Consider the following 15,245-nt stretch of genomic DNA (forward strand, 5'->3'; position numbering starts at 1 on the left):
TTCTTGGAAATGCCAATTCCCTCCAGGCAAGGAAACTGAGGCACCAGCAAAGGCCAGGCTCACGACCAGACCCCACTTTTATAATCTGGACTTGGAAGATGCCTGCCAGCCCCAGGGATACCTTTTTGGTTCCCTCTCAGTGGGATGTGGGGACTGAAACACATCAGAACACAAGCAGCACTCACTACTTGAGCAGCTACAACTTCATTGCACGTGATTATTGGCAGGGAGGACCTACGGGGTTTGTTGAGGAGGAAGGATGAGGCCAGGAGAGCAAGAGCATTGGCCAGCAGCTGTTGTGTTAGAAAGGCACTGGGAAAGCTGCTGTTGCACAGCACAGCTGTGCTGCCTTATGCCAACTTCCGAGAGGTTGTTCTGCTACTGATGTGCTGTTCAACCTTGGGTGTGTCATTTAGGCATTACTAATTGGTTTGGGATTTTTTTTTATGTTGTTTTATAATAGGATTGTTGTTTGGGGAAAGAAAGTTGCAACCAGAGTGAAGAGAGCAGGACTCAGGGGATGAAAGGGTGATGGGAGCAGGGACAGGTACCACGGTCCTTGTAACATCCCAATTCCCTGATCACCACTTGTAAGACTTGGAGATGTTTGATCCCTCTCACAATGGTGACAGCACTCGGGGCAGGGTGAGTAGGGCAAGGAGGGCTTTCTGATTTGGGGGCACCACAGTCATAATCCTTCCTCTTCCCTCCTGACAGAGGGGGAGGGAGTCACCAGCCCTGACTGCAGCTCTCCCCAGGAAAACAAACCCAAGCAACTGACCCTTCAGGAACAAAAAGCCCTTTGCTGGCAGGACAGAAAGGCAAACGGGTTGTTCTGATCTGTCCAGGTTGAAATTAGTGCTGAGGCCATTTGTGCTTAAACCAGTTTTTCATTTCAAGCTCTTATCAGATGAATGTGGTGGATATGGAAGGAGCCACAGACACTGAAGTTGTTTTCATGGCAGCAGGAGGGGAAACCGTGGGCTTGGGCTGCACAATGAAGCTGTAGGAGATGTGGGCCAAAAAAAGAAAAGCTTTCCTTGCAAATCAGAAGCTCGAAAGCAATTAAAGAAAAGCGAGGAGTTTGGAATAGCATGGAAAATTAGTTGTCATTTTGAACACTTTATTCTCTTGTATCATATTTGCCTCGCTGTGAGAGCTGTTTCCTAAATTAATAAAAGCAATCTGTAGTGTAACAAGGCAGTGAGGGGCTCCCTCAGCCTCAGCTGGCACCTATTGTGTTTGCAAATCTCAGGAACTCACCTGAACAAATAACTGGGCTCCCTGCTGCCTTATCTCTCCACACTGAATTGTCCATCCCTCCTGCACTGTGTGTACCCAGCACAACAACCCACCTCTCACCCTCAAGCCTCCTGACATGATTAACTGTGGTATCTTTAATAAAACCTGCGGCAATATTTCCTCCTAAAGCGGAGTGAAGATTTCATTTACCCCTTCTCCTTTATTTTGCCAAATTCCATTTTTATTTCACTGAATAATTAATCAGGCGCTGGGGCATGTGACAGCTTGGCTTAAATTTAGTTCTCACTTCTCCTCTGCAGCCCTGTCGGATACAGTTGGCCGGTCAAACACAGAGTTGGGTTTGTCTGAAAAAGCAACACAGACATTGCCAATCTGGATCAGATCTTTACCCATCAAGTCTAACATCTTGTCTCCAAGGGCAGCCAGCATCAGGCACTCAGGAGAGTGAGAGGTGCACCAGGTGCTGGAGGAGAAATCTGCACTAACACACAACCTGCCCAAAGGGGAAGGTGTTCCTGACCCTGGGTGTCCTCTGCCATGAGAGGGTGGCTGTGCCCAACACAGGGAGGGCACAAACACACACTCCTTCTGAAGTCTGGGTAGCTGCTGAGCTTTGTGCTCACTCTGAGTGCCCGAGGGACAGTCCAAACCACTTGGAGCTTGCCCAGCCGGGTGAAAATAATAGTGTGTGCAAAGCCTGGAGGCTGCTCAAAGGCTTAGACCCTGCGAAAATGTGAGAGGGTAACATGGGGCAGATTATTTTCTGCAAAATGCAGAACTCCAGGCACTGTAAGACAGAACGTGAGATCATTTCAGTCCTATACCGATCTCCACACCAGGGAAGTGCAGCACAGAGATTAATGCTGCACGGGGCTGTGAGATTTGTTTAATTTTTACCCTTTCCCCATGTAGGGTTTCTTTTCTAGTTTGATTCATTTCACCTTCCCACTAAACACTAAACATCTGCAAGGTGATTATAGGCACTGCTGCACTAAATTGCTTCTGCTCCTTGATACCCTTCCCAGCTCTGTGCAGCTCTGCTCCTCCAGGCTATTATTCCCAGAGCTGGATAAGCTGGACCTACGTCTTGCCTTTTGGCGACCTGATATGAAGAATCATCTCCCAAAGGAGGACAGGGCTTAGATATGCCATGCCAACACCTGGATGTTTCTTGGAATGACTGTCCATGTCAGGACATCAGGTCGTGATGAGGTGGGTTGGGGATTTGGCAGGTTTGGGGATTGGAGTGTTTGATAGGAAGTAGGATGAGGAAAGGAGGTTAGGGGTGAGATCCTGGTCTGGGGAGGCACTGGGAAATAGTTCTCATTAAAATAATAGCAAACAACAGCAGGTAGATAATATATATTGGACATACAGAGAGAGAAGTGGAGAAACAGAGAGAGGATGTGAACAAAACACAATCACACATATTTATACATATTGCCTAATTGTAAGGAGATTTTATTAGATCAAAAGTGAATCAAAAGGGATTACCTTAAAAAAAATATGAAAAAATAAATAAATAAAAAAATCACAATATAACAAAGCAAATTGCCCAAAGTGTGAGGTTTTCTAAGCAGTAGAACCAGGAAGAGCTTTCACTGGCATCTAGTGGTGCATTGCAGAGGCAGCTGATGGCACAGCTGCACTTCCAGAGTGGGTTTCCCTGGGATAGCAGAGACTGTTCAGGCTTGGAGGGGACACCACTCCCAAACTGGGCTTAGGAAGACACGATTTTGGACACAGCCTAACTCTGCCCTGAAACTTTGCCCATGAAGCCCTTTTGGGGATGAACAAGGTGCTCTGAGTCTATTTTGACTGCAGGAGAAAAACCTTGGGATCATATCAAGGATCATATCTCACTTTTCTTGGATTTTGGGGCTTGGCATGGGCCTGAGGGGCCATCAGGCAGATGTGGTTTGTTTGAAGAAGAGGATGAGCCGGGAAAATGCAGATGTCAATGGAGAGAAACAGGAGCTCTGAGGGCACAAGTCAAATGCCCTGGTAGAGGTATCCACTTTGGAGTAAGGTAAACTGTGCCCCAGTGGATGAATGGACACTGACACAGATGGAATGGCAGGATCCTGGCCCCTCCTCCAGAACTTTCTGGCAGCAAAGGAGTCACACAAACATTCCCCTCTCAGTTGCTCCATGTCAGCCCCTCATCCATGTCCTGCCCCAACCTCTCACCCTCCATGGAACCACACACCCAGATGAGCTGGTTGGTGGGGCTGCTGACTGGAACTGAGCAGGATTTGTGGGAAGATATTATGGAAATAGGAAGGATGGAAAGTGGGGCATGTTGCCTAAGGAGTCCTGAACATGACTTGGGATCTGCTGTGGCCCTACACTGTGGTCTCTCCTGTCTGTAAGGGACCTGCTGTGGCACTTGTGCCTCAAAGCTGACCAGCTTTAGTAAAGCAAACTGAATGAGGCTTGTGTATCTTCTCTGTGCATGTACTGGTGTAAAGATGGTTGAATTTTTATTACTTCTTTCCTCTCTGGTCTGGGATACAAGCTGGAATGTAGGTGCACCTTCAAACTGGTGCCGCTGCCTCATCCTGCTGGTTTGTACTGGGGTAGGAAATACATCAGCAGACTTTTAGCTCAGGCATGTAAAGAGTGTAGAGTAAATCTGAACTCCAGGGACCCTGTAACTTTAAATTTCCATGTGTGATCCAAGCCAGACACCTCACCATCTCCTGCATCAGTTTGCCTGGGTCAGAGAGGGGGAGAACAGCATGTTTGCAGCCTTGTGTCATATTTAGGACAGGATTGGAGGTGCTGGTGCATGCAGGAATGAGTGTTATTGTCCAGCCTCAGAGACATAGACAGCACCTAGCGACTGGTCCAGGGAAGAGTCATGCTGCAGCAGCTTTTCATCATTCCCATGTTCCTAAAACCCTCACAGGGAAGCATCCTGAGCTAGAGCTTCCTGCTGATCCTCCAAGCCTCATTGTGCAGCGCAGATTCAGGAAGGTTTGGGTGCTTCCCATGAGGTCCTGCTGAGGCTCAGCCTCTCCCAGGCTGTGCTCATCCCTCTGCTAAATCTACTCCACGTGCCTCAGCGTCCCCCCTTGTCAAATCCACTCACTCCTTCTGTGCTGTCACTGAGCATCAAAGTGATCCTTTGCTAGTAAATGGGCACAAGCCTCGATGGCTGTCACCCCTCCAAGGGGGATTGCAAACTGCTACAGACACAGAAATACTCCCTGGAATGCGTCTTTCCTGACACTTCCTGGAGCAACTCCCAGACAATCAGCCCGGGAGGGAAGAAGGATGCTTGCAGTGCCTCAGGATGTTTTCCTTCCCACGAAAACAACAAAAAAAGGAACACTCTCAGCTGGGGCAAAAGGGAAATGTCCCGATGCTGACCCAGTGGCCAGAGCAGGGAAGGCGGGATAGGGACCAGCGATGCAGAAGGGGAACTACAATTCCCAGAAGGCAGCGCAAGCCGGGGACCCTTCCAGCTTCCCACCAACATAACGGTGCAGAAGAAAGACTCATCAGGGACAAATTCCCCTCCGCTCCCTCCCAGCGCTCCCGCCGACACCTTGGCGGTGGCGTGGAAATCCCTCCGGGCGTTCCGAGCTGAGAGCATCTTCCCTGGCCCCCCCCCGCTCCGCCAACCTTTGCTCTCCGGCTTTGTTTGGCTTCACCCTTCCTCCGGTAGCTCTCTCTGCTCTGGCCACAGACTTCCTTTAGGTCAGCCCGGCTCTGGCCGCGACACAACTTCCAGTCCAGTCACACGGTTGTGCCGCCGAGGATGCCCCGGAGGAGGGAGATGCCCGCCCGAACCTGAGGCACCGCTCAGGTAAGAGGCGTTCGTTCGTCCCTGTAGCCCAAAGGAAAGACGAAGCAACTCCCTGGCATCTGATTCTGCCCTTGATTCAAACCCTGAGCCCCGGGGCTTGCGGAGCTGGAAGTAAAGGGAGGATTTGGATCCGTAAGATGTGCAGACTTGGGGCGGGGGAGGGAGGGGGGGGAAGTGAAAGGGAGAAAGTAGGCAGGTGATTCTTCTTTTGTCCTTTTTTAAGGATTTGTTGGGTTTTGCCAAAAATCCAGGCAACAGAAACGCTGCTGGTGGTGAGAGGTGCCTGTAAGGGACGGGCGAGAGCATCCATGGCGAGGGGAGAGGCCGTGGGCACCGCATTGAGCCACTGGCATCTGCGGCCGACCGTGTCCCCCCGGCGTCACCCACACCCCCCGGGAGGGTCCTTGGTGCCGCGAGGCTCAATCCACTACCCACTCAGGGGGTTAGTGACCTTCCTTAATAAAAATACAATACTGAACTTTTCTGAGTCCTGTTTCCAGCCTGGCTGCTGCTGAGGCTTTGTCTGCGTTAAAATAAAACCTGTTGTAGTGTCACACAGCTGCTCCCCCCTCTATGGAGAAATCTTGGCCCCTCCCCTCCAACAGCGAATGCTGAACCCAGTTCCTGCTCCTGCTCCAAGAGGGTGTGTCTTGTCTCTCCTGGTTCGGTATAACTTTTCAGGTAGTTGATTTTTTTTGTTTTATCATCATCATCATTATCATCATTATCATTATTATGATCACTGATTTTGTTTTCCTGTGATTCCTCTGTACCATCATGGAGCACTCAGCTCGGACAGGAGCACTGTTGTGTTTTGGACATAGCTCTTACCAGCATCAGTGGGGATCCAGATGGATCAGCTGGAAGGGAAACATGACTAAATCTGAAGTAATTTTCCCCATTATAATTGAACTCTTCATTTACCACTCTGACCCCTCTCTTCTGAAGACCCTGTAGCTGCAAACTCAGCACCACAGTTGTGCCTGGATGTTTATACTCCACGTGTCCCACCACTTGTCCCTTGACCCATGGCATCCCCCCTCCCCTGCACTTCAGTGACAAGCTCCCCAGCGACTCATCTTCTCAGCCATGGCATGCCAGACCTCCAGGGATGAGGTGACATTGGCAGCATGTTTCCTTGCTGGCCTCCTACCCCATAACTGGAGATTTTGGCAGCCTCACCTTCAGCCATCAGTACCATCAGTGAAATCATGCCCAGCCACACGTGCTCTTGTTGACAGGCATCTCCAGCACCACTGCCTTCCTCCCCTCAGCCTTTCTGGCTCCTCTCCCTGCTGCAATTCACACTCCTGATAGGAGATGTTGCTCACATCTCTCTTGGCCTTGATTTATTTATTTTTTCTAATGGAAATACTTAGGATCAAGACCCTTCTGCCAGTTGAACCATCTTGAGGAGGACAAAGGCCTTTTAGCTTTCCATGTGTCCCTTCTCCAGCTGCCCACTGAGGACACCACTGACTTGTCCTCCCCTGTGCATGGAGATCTGCCAGCCCAAAGCAGGACACTCCAGTTTTGCAAGTGATGCCAAGTTTGGGTTTTCTTCTCAGTTCAAGGGATTTCAGTTGCTGCAGAGTCACTCCCCAAAAATGAGTCTAATTGAAATGCAAAGTGCATTACTTAATTAACTTACATTTCTACTTGGTCAAAGGACAGAGGGCTGTTCTAAGAGTAAATCACTAGTGCAGCAATAGAAGAACTGAAACCTCCGTGCCATTACAGCAGTAAGTGCATCACAGATCCCTCATTGCCAGGGGAAATCATCCTGTTCCTGCCCTCTCTGCTCGTGTCCAGCTGGGCCTGTGCCTTCACAGATCTCAGGTTCAGTCTTTCCTGCAGCCACCAAGGTGTCACCCATTGCGTTGACACAGTGAACACAGGAGGTGGAGAAGAAATAATAACCTAATTATTTCCCCTTTATTTTTTCAGTCTGGCAATTTGAGTCTCCAGGAATACCAGAGAAGCCTTTCCAGGAATGCCAGAGAAGCCTGTCCAGATGAGAGGAGGCAGGAGATGGAGTTACAAACATTGAATCTACAAGGATGAAGAATGAGGAAGACCACACAGTCCGTATTGGCCTAGAGCTGGCATACAGCATGGCATACACCTGTTTCCTGCAGGGAATAAAGTACATCCATTCAAGTACACTTTGATGTGTGTGTCCTGAGGGTTTTTGTATCCCCACAGACACTCCATCCCCATGACTCTGTGGCTCTGTTGTACCCACCAGCTGCTTAGCAGCCCCACGGGGTTCAGGGCACTGGGCCACTGCTGCCATGAAGGACATCTTTAAGCACAGGGTGCCGAAGACCCACCCATGTCAGGAGTGTGGGAAATCCTTCAGCAAGAAGGGAAACCTGAAGAGACACCAGCGGATCCACACGGCCAAGGAGCTGTTCACCTGCGGGGAGTGTGGGAGGCGCTTCAGCGCCCAGGGCCACCTCACCACCCACCAGAGCATCCACACGGGAGAGAGACCCTTCTGCTGTGGGGAGTGTGGGCGCTGCTGCCACCTGGAGATGTGCCTGGCTGCCCACCAGAGGACACACGCCAAGGGGGGCCCCTTCCCCTGCGCCCGCTGCGGGAAGAGCCTGAGCACCAGGATCTACTTCAACATCCACATGCGCACCCACAGGGAGAGGAGGCCGTTCGCCTGCGCGGAGTGTGGGAAGAGCTTTGTGAAGAAGGGCACCCTCACCGCCCACAGGGAAACCCACAAGAGGGAGAAGCCCTTCAAATGCCCCGAGTGCAGCAGGTGCTTTGGGCAAAGGGCCACGCTGGTGGCTCACCAGAATATCCACCTCCGCGGGGGACCCTTCATCTGCACGGAGTGTGGGAAGAGCTTGAGCACCAAGAGGTATTTTGATGTCCACCAGAGGAATCACGCCAAGCAAAAGGGGCACATCAACAGTGTGTCTCTCCGGGTCATCCAGGTTAAAGAGGAGCATGAGTTTGCCCTCAGGTCAGAGGAGAGTGTGTTGGAGAATGTGGCTCGTGAAGGAGATGTAGCCCAGGGGTGTAGCATACCTAGAAACCCATCTAATCCAAAAAACCCTCCTTGGAAAATCCAGGTGAAGGAGGAGCCAGAGCCACTCACTGATGACACAGCAAGCACTACTGCAGTAGCCTGCCAGAAACTTTACATCAAGGAAGAGCCACCAGAAAACCTGGACTATGGAAAGCTCTTTGATCCAAAGATCCCACTGCTGGCTTTACAGGGGAGACAGCCTAAAAAGGAAGATGCTGATGGGCAGCATGAACAGGAAGTCGCTGTAACCAGTAACCATGTACTCCATGTGAAGGAAGAACCAGAGGAAAGCATTGACTTTGGGATGCATTACAGGCAGAAGCCAAACCTCAGTGCTATCCAAAGGATCCAGATTAAAGAGGAACCTGGTGTGGAGGCCAACCACCAGGAGAGCCCAAAGAGGAAGCAGAAGAAATGCTGCCAGTCCACCAAAGAGGGAATGCTGGAGAACCAGGAGAAACCCACATCCAAGAGAGATCCCTCAGCGAAAGGAGCTCCCAAGGGTGAGCGGACGTTTCCCTGCCCCGAGTGCGGGAAGAGTTTCAACCAGAAGTCGAACCTGACCAGGCACAGGAAGATCCACACGAGCGAGGGGCCCTACAAGTGCGGGGAGTGCGGGGAGAGCTTCCGCATGAGCCGCAAGCTGGTCCGGCACCAGCGCGCCCACGTCAGCGAGCCCTTCAAGTGCCCCGAGTGCAGGAAGAGCTTCACCCAGCGCTCCAACCTGGTCCGGCACCAGAGGATCCACACCAAGGAGGAGCCCTACCAGTGCCCGGAGTGCGAGAAGACCTTCAACCAGAAGGCCAACCTCTTCCGCCACCAGTCGATCCACGTCCGCATGGGCCCTTGTAAGTGCACCAAGTGCGGGAAGTGCTTCCCGCATAAGCGCCTCCTGATCAAACACCAGCTGCTCCACTCCCGAGGGGGAGCCTACAAGTGTGGGGTCTGTGGGAAGCGCTACCGGCTGAAGAAGTACCTGAGGAGGCACCAGAAAATCCACGCGCGGGAAGGAACCGCTCCCTGCTCGGATCTTGGGGAGACCACGGAGGCTGGACCCCACCACGCTGAACAGAGGGCACTGGCCCCCATGAAGAGTGAAGAGGAGAGCTGAGCAGTGGGATGCCTGCTCCTGTGGGAAGGTCCTTTGGGAAAGGGGAGAGATGGAGACAAACTGCTCGCCTTATGTGTGGGGGTGGGTGGGTCAACCTGAAGGTTCAGCGGGGCCAAGGGGCAGAGGAGAGCTGGAAAACAGTAGTCTGGCACTTTTCTGAGGACAACCCTTGAGGTATCACTTGTTCACAGCTGTGGGATGGGGCTGGGGACCCAAGGACTTGGAGGTGGAGGGATAAGAGCTTGGCATCCTTTGTCATGGTGTGCGTGTGCTGCTAAAGGCTGCCAAAGTTGTGGATGCCGAAATTATCTTGTGTGGACAATATGTAGCCAGGAGGACCAGGCAGGATTTCTTTTTGTTAGGTTACTGTGTTTCTGAGAAAGATGAAGGGAACCTCTCCCATCTGGTCAAGTGTTTAAAGCAAGAGCCGAGTCCCCTATTCTCCCTCATGTATCTCTGATCCACACCTTGATTCTCCTGGGCTGATGGACCCTTGTCCGCTGGGAGAAGCTACTGCCAGCCAGACCAGGGTTCTAAGCCTCAAATCCCCCAAACCAGGCTCCCAGATTGGCTTAAGCCACATCCCTGAACAGGGCATGATTTAGTGAGTTCAAACCAAGTAGCAGGAATAGTTGAAAATGTCTTCAGGCTTTATGGACTAGAGAATTGAAAATTATTTCCCTATTGGGACGTTTTCCCTTCCCAGTGCAAAGGAGACTGTGCAGCTACTCAAAAGGATGGACAGTTCAGCATCACTCACTGCTGATGGTTTGTTTGAGTGTTCCCTGGTCAGATGAATCTTTGTGTCTTGAAAGCCCCTGGTGGAGTTGTGATGGAATCCAAAATTCCCTGAGCCATTCCCCCAGATTTCTCTGCAGCGCTTCTGTGGCCACCTGGCAATGCCAAGCAAAGACATATATTGGGGTTCCTCATGTTGCTGTAGTACACAGAGTCCAAGAAGCAAGCCTACCTCAGTCCCCTCACCTGTAAACTGTAGATAAACTGGTTCCTATGAAGTTTCCCCTCAAACCCCTCTGATCTGGTGGAGATTCTTTTTTGGGACAGAAAAGGCTGATGTACAGGGGAAAACAACAAGTTTAGGATGTTCCAGGGGAGACTAAAGGACACACTTGTTAGAAAAATGGATCTGGGCCATATGCTGGGGAGAAATCTCTCTACAGGGCTGGGAAACCATGGTTTTGGGAACAATAAGGCTGAGCCAAACTAGCCAAACAAAACAGCTTCTTTTTGGCTTGAGGAGCAGGGTAGGGATACAGTAGAGAATGCCAGTGAGAGAAAATGCTCACCAGATGGATGGCATTTATTTCCTTTTCATTAGCTGAGCATAGTCAGACTGTAGAGACTTTTACCAGGAAGAAGAACTGGTGTGAGAGGTTTGCCAGGTGAGTTATTGTTTCCATGCAATAAGTCAGTGCCAGTAGGTTTCCTGGACATCACCGGATCTTCCATCACTGTGGGTGTCCTAGCTTTTGGGGAAGATGAGGGCTGATAGTTTGTAATATCTTCTCAATAAACAAGTGTTTAAACAAAAAAAGGAACAAAGTGGGTGTCTTTTCTCTTGTTGATTTTTGGGTTTTTTTATGAACTGTAAGAGTCAGAACAGCACTACATTCTCCACACAGTGCAACAGGTGAGCAAAACAAAAGCCAAGTGGGTTTTTCTGGGGATTATCACAAAATGACAGAATGGTTTGGGTTGGAAGAGACCTTAAGGGTCATCTAGTTCCACCCCCCCTGCCATGGGCAGGGACACCAGGACTGAACAAAGCCAAGTCCTCACAGTAGCAAAACAGCCTTCAACCTTTTCTCCCTACACCCATTAAAAGGGCTCCCAGATAATAACACCAAAATGCTTAAAATCTCAATAACTGCCTCATTTTTCGCTGCATAGGTTTTATGCAGAAACCCACGTGTCAGCATTCCCTGAGCAGTCTCTGTCACCAAGTGCAAAGGATGCCCACACAGTCTGGTTTTGCCTTAAAGTCTGTACAGTAAATTCAGGATCTCAGTGGAGTTAAACCAAAGTGAATGTTTGGTTGAGGAAGAGAGATCCAAGCTCTGATGACTTTTTTTAAAAAGAAATCTGGTCTTCCACCATGGGTCAGGTAAGGCTTGTCTGGAGACAACTGCTGTCCTATTTCTGGCTATGCACATTGTTTCCATGGATTTCGGGAGGAATTTGGCTGAGGATCACCTCGCTGACTCTTGACTATCTGTGTGTATGATCTCAGTTCTGTCTCCAGCATTCAGCATGGCCTGTCTGGATGGAGATGGAGACAGGCTGTGGTGGGGAGCACTTGAACAAGAGAGCACATTTCGTGCTTCCGTGGGACACGTGGAGCTAAATGGTGCTTGGTGTGTTCTGGTGTGGTGGGAATGAGAGGGTCCCTGGCTCCAGAGCAATTGAAGTGCCCTGGGATGTTTACTTGTCCTTTGAGAACATGAACAGTTCCCATGAGAACTTGTTGGAGAATCCCAGGCTGCAGGGAGCCCTGGTGTCCGCACAGATGGGGAGCGAGGAAAGGAAAAACACCAGGGTGAAAACTGGGTGAGCAACAGGATACTCAGGATCACATACTTTACACATGCTTTATCTGCTCACTTTTGACTTTCAGCCTTCGTGGGGAATGAAATTTACTTACTACCACCTCTTATCCCATCCAGAGCCAAAGGGATGCAGCCAGGTAGCACCACATGGGGCCAGGTTATCGAGCTGAAGTGCCTGAAACCAAGGCACACTTCACTCCTCTCCTTGTCCTCTCCTCTCCACAAGGCCACTGCCTCCATCTCCTGACCCAGAGCACAGTCCCTCCCTTCAAAGGGGTTTCTTGTGATGGAACAAAGCAAAGATGAGAGATCTCCATCAAAGCACCAAAGCTTCTGACTGGTCACCACCTGAACAAGGCCATAGAAAAATCTCTGATCTCACTAAGCTTAAAGGTCCCTTCCAACTCAAACCATTCCTTGATTCTATGATATCATCCCCCAAAAAGGTACCTGGTGCAACAGCATAAGGTCACAGATACCAGGGGACCTCACTTCTCCTTTGCCCAAGGCTTCTCTTCAACTATCCAACTGTTTCAATATGCCTGTGTCATCTCACATCCTTAACTAAAAAAAAATACAAGAGCAAAACAAAAAAAAAAGAGAGCATGAAAACACCCCATTTCCTCCTAGTTTTTGTCCTTTATTTTGAACCAAAGAGAATGTCAATGTCACTCCTTTTTGTGGCCTCTTGGCACGTTCTTTCTGAGCCAGGAGTGTGACAGGGAACAATCCAGAGTGTACCTTCCTACCCAAAAGGTCAAGAAAAACTGGAACTGTGTTTCCCCAGTATACTAAATTCCTGTAAAAGACAAGCATAATAGTTACAGTATTTCAGCCTAATTTTAGAGATGGGGAAACTGAGGCTAACTTTGGATCTAAACAAAATCCTACAAACAATGTCAGGTGCACATCCTCATGCTTCTGTTCCCCCATGTCAGGCTTTGAAACAGTTGTGGACTCATTTAATCTGAATAAAGATGTCAGGAGAAATTTGTTCAACTTCTAAGTGACACATATTTGAAATCACAAAACACAAAATATGCAATGGCCAACACAGACTGAACTCCTTTTTTACTGTTCAGTTATTTTTCTGGGTTTTTTTTAATTAGTATTTTCTTTTAAACCTCCTGAGAGTGCCCTCCCAACATTCAACCTTTACTGCCAGAGCTGCTGCCTGCAAGGTGCTGCTGATAAATAGCCAGGCAAAGTGGCTGTGTCTGTGTGAGTAATTCAACCAGGCCAAGGACACTTCTCCAGCCCTGGGGGCACCCATCTGGCTTGCATCCATACAGCTAAACTCAATTCAGGATGGCATCATCCAGCTCTGCCCTGGAACTCATCCTTGGCTCCAGCTCTGGCTCAGGTTAAAAGTTTCAGCATGAAATTTGAGAAAATTGTGCTCCTCTGTGCAGGAACATCATGGGATTTTTTTCAGTGACATGGCTTAGGGTTCCCTTTATCCTGAATTAGCACATGTTCAGCCTTCACCAAATTGTCTAGAAATTGCTCTGTGGCCCAGGCTGGCAGGGCCATGGATTTACTGTGGGTTTCTGAGGGCATCACTACTAGTCATAGTCACAGATTAATCCAGACGGTAACTGCTACAAAGTACCCAGGAACAGGCTTCCCTCGGAGCTGGAGACTCACAGGGAGACTCAGCCACATGGAGGAAACTATTGTCTTGGACTCACTGGGTGGAGAACCCCTTCACTGTGTCTGGTAGAGGATGCAGACCTGGGCTCTGCCACTGTCTCACCAAACATCCTCTTCCAAGTCACCTCATTCACTGTGAGGGTAGTGAGGCCCTGGCACAGGTTGCCCAGAGAAGCTGTGGGCAACACAGATGAGATGCCCGATCCCTGGAAGTGTTCAAGGCCAGGTTGGACAGGGCTTGGAGCAACCTGGGATATGGAATGTTTCCCTGCCCATGGCAGGGGGGTGTGACTGGATGATCTTTAAACTCCCTTCAACCTAAAGCATTCTATGATTCTATGATCCTGCAGTGTTACTGCCAGACCTTAGTTCAGAAAGAGCAAAAAGGGAGTTCAACACTCTCTTCACAGAGCTGAGGGCTCCCCGTGGCCAGAGCAACACCCTCCACACTCCCACTCCCTCTTTAGCTGCCAGATTTTGCCTTTGAAATTGCACAAAGGTGGTGAGACACAACACTGATTTTCAGTACCTTTCTGTGCCTTTGGAGCTCAAGCAGCCCCAATCCCCAATGAAATCACCTGGTGTGAAGCCATCCAGTTCTCCCCATGCTTTCAGTACCTGGATTCTGCTTGTGCCCTGTGCTCCATCCCCCCTTACGGTCCCTGCTGCTCTGCGTCCTGTCCTTTAAATTAATATCTTGCCATTAACTACAGCAAAGAGCTCTGATGCCATGAAGCGATGGCAGGAGCTGAAGGAAGGATTGATACACCATTACCTTGCAAAAACTGGGCCAGCTTGTGCATGTGGTCACCAGATAAGCCAAATGGATAGTTACACAAAATTAAGGACCATTTCCATTTTATTCTTTTCTCCCCCCAGTAGATCTGTGTGATTTTGAAAATTTCCTTCAGCATTCCTGTCGTTTTAATCGACCTTTTTTTTCCCCTACATTTGTTTCCTGGTGGTAAATTCGTCAGCCCTAAACAGGCAGAGCGATAACAGACCGTGATAACAGCGCAGGAAACTATCACATGAAAAGCAGGGAATTAATTCATTCACTGGAAAACAGGCCGTGGTGGAAGACTGCTGCTTCCTGAAGGCTTTGTATCCTTTTAAGCTTGCTTTTTTTTCTGTGTGTCTGTGTGTGTGTGCAAGATGTTCTTGCTCCAGTAATCTTTGCACGGCTCTGCCCTATTTCTGGGAGCTGCAGAGACAGCGAGCTGGCGTGCGGGCTCAGCCCTCGCCTCGTCCCTTGTTTGGGGATTTTTCTTTCAGGAATTAAAGGACAGCGAGGAATAAATTATCCAGCACCCCTTTCCTAACCGATTTCTTTAACTCACATTATGTCTTGCTAATAATCCCACTGCACATAAACAAGCCGGGGCCGGGACGGTCAGGAAGCAGCTACGCACATCACATGGCACAGCTCCTGCCCTGATTAGGTGACTGCTTTTCCAGCCAGGGGATTATGAGAGATGAGTAACAGAGCATGTTACTGGAGCATGGACACGAGAAGAAAAGGCTTTGCCTGAGCATCTTCCAAATGAGACCCCAGAGGACAATTAGTAGAGTGTGAGCACGGCCCATTTGGACGCTGCTCTGGGGGAGAGAAGCAGCTCCGTGTTTATGAGCTGTGGTTGGGCAGCTTTCCATGGGCTTTCTAGAAAAGTTTGACAGCCTTGGGGTGAATGAAGATAAATTCTTTGATAACAAAGTCTCTCACCTGCAAATCTTCCCAATGTCGACTAAGGAAATAAAACAAATTCGGAATGTATTTATTTTTTCCCTATC

At 49.6% G+C, this 15,245-nt stretch overlaps 1 protein-coding gene across 1 annotated transcript; it reads left to right on the forward strand.

Moving 5' to 3' along the window:
* The first annotated feature begins 4,746 nt into the window (after positions 1–4,746).
* Positions 4,747–10,767, forward strand: LOC113973453 (zinc finger protein 660-like). The gene is made up of 2 exons (XM_027695553.1): positions 4,747–5,077; positions 7,025–10,767. The coding sequence occupies exon 2, from the start codon at positions 7,372–7,374 to the stop codon at positions 9,232–9,234; it is 1,863 nt and encodes a 620-aa protein (XP_027551354.1). The 5' UTR covers positions 4,747–5,077; positions 7,025–7,371; the 3' UTR covers positions 9,235–10,767.
* Positions 10,768–15,245: the final 4,478 nt, after the last annotated feature.

The sequence above is a fragment of the Neopelma chrysocephalum genome, unplaced genomic scaffold (genome assembly GCF_003984885.1).
Source record: "Neopelma chrysocephalum unplaced genomic scaffold, ASM398488v2 Primary Assembly neopelma1_101, whole genome shotgun sequence".
Taxonomy (NCBI): Eukaryota; Metazoa; Chordata; class Aves; order Passeriformes; family Pipridae; genus Neopelma; species Neopelma chrysocephalum.